Source organism: Eupeodes corollae, chromosome 3, assembly GCF_945859685.1.
Source record: "Eupeodes corollae chromosome 3, idEupCoro1.1, whole genome shotgun sequence".
Lineage (NCBI taxonomy): Eukaryota > Metazoa > Arthropoda > Insecta > Diptera > Syrphidae > Eupeodes > Eupeodes corollae.
The window spans coordinates 128,424,928-128,431,141 of NC_079149.1; the positions used below are offsets into that span (position 1 = coordinate 128,424,928).

Sequence of the window (6,214 nt, forward strand, 5' to 3'; positions counted from 1 at the left end):
TAAAAAGAACTAATGAGTTAGAAATAAATGTGCTTATTTTTGCGTATTTGCAATTTAAATTAAATTTTTAGATGAGTCATATTTAATTTGGAAATATACTCTCCTTCAATAGTAGCTCCAGATCTGCTAAGTTCTTGGTGTTTGAGTTTAAGTCGTATACAAATAAACTCTGAGTGAAATATTTGTCTCCCGAAAGTTTTCGTTAAAATTTGGTTTTGATATTCGATAAAATAATCTCAAAAAAGCTTTAAGTTAACTTTTAAAACAAAACATGCATAATCTAAATTTTTTTTAAATAACTTTCAAATAATATTTGGAATGTTATCACAACTCATGAACCCACTACTTGTAAAACATCAATAAAACTTGTAAATTTGTAATTATCTGCTACTCAAAAGATAACATACATAAATTCAATTCTATTTATATCAACATAATTTTCATGTAATCACTTAACACTTGTTGATTACTTTTTGATTTTGTTGTTTCATTAACGAAAACCCCATCAAACCCTTAAAAGCGAAGTTTAATGTTGCTGCTGATAGGAAATGGGCCAGCAACCGGCATGGACAACCAGCGTCCGTCGCATCGTCGTCGTCAGCGGCGTCATTATAATAAGTTGCCGCATTTTGATGTTGTGCTCTGATGACTAGGAACAAAAATCTCGTATCTAAGGGCAAGTGCCTACTCTTTGATTAGTTTTGTTTCATTAAATGGCTGACTGAATCCAATTTGTATACGCATATGGAGCCTAACCTAGAAAGACCCTTTGCATTTAATTCAATTTTTTATTAATACTTTAGATTACGTTGCGGTATTGAAACTATTTTTATTAAATTGAAACAAAAAGAAGAAATTAAAAATAAAAACACTTTTATGATGTGTTTAAAGGGCGCCAATAACAAAAAATAAACCGATTATTCTGTCTTCAAAAGGTTGTGTTTTTATTTGTTTTGTCTATATTTTGAACTCCAACATTTTGGAGGCTTAGGTTAGGAAAGTCACGATTATTGCCTTTTACAGTGTGCAGTTTTTATTTCGTTTAAACAAATAATGCCTGCTTAACACTTTGAAACGTTTTCGTATTATTTTTCTTTTGATCAAAAACCTTTCTGACATATTCAAAATTTGTCTGAGGCAGGGCTTGTGCTAAATCTTTTTCGAGATAATTTCTAAAAATTAATAAACCCCAATTCTTCCTCGAGTAATAATTTTTTAAAAACACAAAAACACAAAATTCAAATTTCTTTTTTTAGGGAACATGTTTTTATTGTACCGAATTATTCAAAACAAACATATTTGAGTTCACTTTACAATGATTGTAGACTTATTTGGTGATTTCCAATTCAAGATGAAGACAAGATTTACCCTAAAAAATAAAAAAAAATAACAAAGTAAATTGTTAAATATAAGTTCAATATTTCCAAAACCTATAAAATATTCAATCAAACTTACAGTATCGTGAGCAACTTCAGCTCTAAGTTCAAAGCTACCCTTAGCCAAGCTCATCATGTTTTTGTATTTCGAAACATCAAATTTATGATCATTGGCGCAAATTTTTTCCTTAAGAGCATTTTATTATATTAAAAAATAGTTAGAATTTTCTTGATAACTGATATCTAATCGTATTTACCTCTGCAACTGGACATTTTTCAGGCATCGAGAAAACTTTCATGAAACTCTTAGCTTCGTTATTTGCTCCATCAGCAGCGGCACAAAGATCAACTTCCTCTTCCTTAATAACTACATTGTCCTTTTTCAATGTATATTTTGCCTACAAAATAAGATTAGATATTGATTTTCTTTTTTTTTTTAATCTTTCAGTGAAAAAAATAGACTTACTTGAGCTGTAGCAAAAGCCTTATTAGCAACACATCCAACAGGAACCAATTCACACTTCTTTGTCAGTTTGACTGTAAAATCAGCATCAGCAGAAATAACCGCATCAGCTCCAGCACAATTTTCCATTTTAAGGATATTTGCTTTGTAGCCATTCTAAATACCAATTCCAAAATATAACAATTCAATTTTTTAAAGAAAGATGTAATTTTGTTGAACTTACGCATCCTAAAGCTACATCAATTAATCCCAAAACGAAAACAATAGCTGCTAACAATTTGACGTCCATCATGTTTTTGAATATAATTTTACGAGTTTCCAATCACGTTTGCTGTGATATTCTAATTTTGTTGGAGTATTTATTTGAGTTCGAGTTAGAAAAGGGGCTATTGGATCATTAAGTACCTAAAGCTTACCTACCTAAGCAATAATTATATTGTTTTTTTTTTGTTTTGTTTTTAAAACAATTCCAAGTCAGTTAGTTTTGATTGAAACGTTTGATAGAGATTTATCTGAATGTTGATCTGTTAAATTGAAGCACGAAATTATTGCAATTGAAGTTGTGTCATTTAAAGTTGGTTGATATATTCTTTTTTTTGTTTATAAAATTTATTAATACGATTTTTGTTTTGGGTCACCTAAAGTTTTTTGTACTGGCGCGAGTAATGAGGCGTTTAAATGGTACAAATAAATGTCAAAAATTAGATTTTATCTCGTGATTATGATGTGGAAGAAAGTTGAATTAATTTTGCTGATGATTTATGGAATAGTTTGCCCAATTGGAGTTCAATGTTTTGCAGTTGATATATTGATGTTGAAAGGTCAATTTGGGTTAATTTTTTAAAAGCTGATTTAATGATAGTTGAACACTGATTTACAAGGTTTTTTTTCCTAAGAATCGAATTGCATTTTTTTAATCGAGTTTTTTTAGGGCATCTCATATTTTTTTGTCAGTAAAATTCGTAATGGTTTTCTAAATCTATAATCCCTGTCTTCATTATTTATAATATATTTATATTTTAATATTTATATTTTAATAATAATAAAATTTGTTATTCATAGAATTAATTGTTAAGTGTCTGTCTTACATATGTAAGTCTTAAAAAATGCTGAACGGATTTTTAACAGAAAAACGCGGAACATTTTTAAAGTAATTCGTCTTCTAAACAAGGCTAATACTTCTGGTTTTAGAAATCAGCACCAAAAATTAAGTCAGGAACATGTTTTTCAACAATATAAGAGTATTAAATCGAAGGTTTTTCAAAATTTCATAAAGAGTCAAACAAAGACTCATTGATTGTCATTTACATTTTTCAATTGGTATATTTAAAAAAAACTAGAGCCTATTTCATTGAAAATTGCGACAGGTGATAATTTGTCAATTTACAACTAGACAAATGTCAAAATCTGTTAAATAAACAATTCAAATTTTTTGTAGAATTGTAGGAAAATACCCGACACGGTTGTCATCTTTTCGTTTCATACAGATATTGACATGACAATGAATTGTCAAGTATTTTCCCACAATTGTCAGGAATTCTTCGACAAATTTGTAGTGACAGTATTTTATTGACGAATTCGACTAGGAAACTCAGTTTTAGTTAAGTGTTGACAGTGAAAAGACCTTAGATAACAAACGATATTTTTTTTAACTGAAAGTGATGACGAATGTGAGTTGGCTCTAAATAATTATTTCAATGATTAAATGGTACCTTGAAGATGCTTCCACTGCTTGCTTGAATCCAATGCGTTGAGACCTTTTGCCTGATGTCCGATATCCTTAAATGTATTAACCTCCCTGTCATAGCTCAAGGTTCCACTAAATTTTGCGAATAATGTATCTTTATTTTCTTAAAGCAACGTTAGGACACCTATTTTTAAGCTCTTGATTTTTATAATGTTTTAAGCACTTTACTTTCTATGAATAAATCACAATTTTGCAAACTGTGGTAGCTATTTCAAAATCAAAAGAACGCTAGCATTCTGTTACTTCTAACATCGAAAAAATATGTCGAGAAACGATGAAAATTGAAACGAAATGCTTAATTTGTATTTCTTATTCCATTATTTATCGATCATAACACATTTTAAGATTATACAATGAAACTATCACGACAAATTTGAAGTAAGTCTAGACAATCAAAAAAAAGTTGTCACGATGGTTGTGTCAGTATTTTTCTGACAAGCATCTGTTAATATTTTATGAAAGACAGATTTATCAGACAAGTGTGACAAATTTGCGGAATTGTTACCTGTAATTTTTTATGAAATAGAGCCTAGATGTGATAGAAAAGTAATACAGCTTGATCTTAATTCAAATCAACGTAACCTCTTAAACAAACATTGGTTTGTTTGTGGGACGGACAAAAAGTTTAATGTTGGCGACCGGTGTACTTCATTGTGCTCTTAGAAAGAAACTTTTCGATAAAGTTTAGAAACTTTGAACTTTCATATTGAAGCTCAAATTTGGAATGGCTCTTAAATCAATTGTGTTTTTATATTTTTATGAACAGTAAGGTAACTAAAATTCAGCAGTGTCTTCTAAATTACAGTCTTAGGAAGAAAAAGTTATTAATCTAATATTTTAGATAGCAGCTATTACTAAATGACCCAAAAATCATTATGAGGCATCTGACTTAATTTAAATACAGTATAAGATACAAAAAATCAGACAGCTACAGTTCAAAGTTGAAGGATTCATTTTATATATAATATAAAAATAAGTCGGGTTTTCCTTCCTGACGCTATAAATTCAGAACGCAAGAACCGATTTCGAAGGTTTTGCATTCTCTGGAAAGGTCTCGGGCTCCGTGAGGTTTATAGCAGACAAAATTGGGGGAAAATTTGAACAGAAAAGCAGTGAACTCCGTTTAGCTTCCCATAGAAAGCTACAGTAAAAGTTCCGATCTGTGGAATTGATTTTTTTTTAATTTTTTGAATATTCAAGGGCCCTATATTTTAAACCAAAACTTACTTACTTAGTTGTACATTTAGCAGTGCATTTGCAAAATGAACAAAGAGTTTACTTAACTGAGGCTAATGCTGCACAGCGAGCTGAGAGACCACCATCGACAACATTGATTAGCTTCTTTGCAATGTGTGCAGCAGATCCATTCGCAGCGACGCTGATGTACGTTGAAATGCCCAAGTATTACACTTGGTATTAATCAACAAAGAAATTCCAACGTCGCAAACAAGGAACCCCAGTTCCAGATTGGCCACAGGTGTTTTCCACTGATACGCTTGGTCGTATGCACACTGTTTATCCTAGAAATGATGAATGCTTTTATTTGCGACTGCTGTTGGTAAATGTACGAGGACCAACATGGTTTCCGCATTTGAAAACTGTGAATGGCCACCAATGCCAAACTTATCGGATTTAATGCACTTGAATTCACTTTTGCCGAAAATAAATAAATATTGTAAGAAATTAAAAATATTTTTCCAAACATTAAAAAGAATTATGAATTATGCTTGGTTAAGTCAACGAGCAATTCTCGCCACAAAGAATAATGATGTACAGGCACTGAGTTTCACCATTCAATCAAAAATCACTGGCGATTTGGTGATATATAAATCCGTTCACACCAAACATAATTCCAATGATGTAGTACATTATCCAACGGAGTTTTTGAACTCTCTGGACTTACCAGGATTTCCACCACATAACTTGCAACTCAAAGTTGGTTCCTTTATTATGATATTGCGTAATTTGAATCCACCGCGACTTTGCAACGGTACTCGACTGGCAATGAAAAGACTTTCTGCCGAATTTGTTTGGGGCATTCATTATTAATGGAAAGTACGAAGCTGAAAATGAAAATTCCTCGAATATAAATAATTCCGACTGATCTTCCGTTCGACTTCAAACGATTGAAATTTTCAGTTCACCCTGGTATTTACGGGATCAATTTAGAAAATCATTGTTTTTGACATGGGCGGCTATACGTTGCGTTTTCACGAGTTGGAAACCATCAGCTTTGTTTGTGTTAACTTCAGACCAAAAAACAAAAATGTGGTTTAGGAAAAAACACTTCAATGAAACGGATAATTTTGCGGACAAGTATAACGGCTCGATTCAGTATTTCCTTTGGATTCACTTTATTTTTTTACTTAGAGAAGTTCAAATAAAATACACTTCAATTTTGTAATCGAAATGAATTCATTACTGTTGTGAAATGAAATAACATTTATTCTTTTCAAATAAAAAACAAACAAAAAAATGTCTTCATCGTTTAATTGCCAAACGAAATGTTACAAAAAACGAAGCCATCTGGTGGCGAAACGGAGTTCGCCGGGTTTGCTAGTCAAATTCGTAAAATGAATAATAGAATTCAATTAGAGAGGTTTTTTTTTACAGTTTGCGATAGAAAAA

General features: G+C 31.1%; 1 protein-coding gene across 1 annotated transcript; it reads right to left on the reverse strand.

Moving 5' to 3' along the window:
- Positions 1-1,237: 1,237 nt before the first annotated feature.
- Positions 1,238-2,222, reverse strand: LOC129950966 (uncharacterized). Its single transcript, XM_056062939.1, has 5 exons — positions 2,063-2,222; positions 1,843-1,995; positions 1,634-1,774; positions 1,456-1,563; positions 1,238-1,369 (listed from the first exon to the last, which is right to left on the reverse strand). The coding sequence occupies exons 1-5, from the start codon at positions 2,129-2,131 to the stop codon at positions 1,328-1,330; spliced, it is 513 nt and encodes a 170-aa protein (XP_055918914.1). The 5' UTR covers positions 2,132-2,222; the 3' UTR covers positions 1,238-1,327.
- Between the last annotated feature and the right edge of the window lie 3,992 nt (positions 2,223-6,214).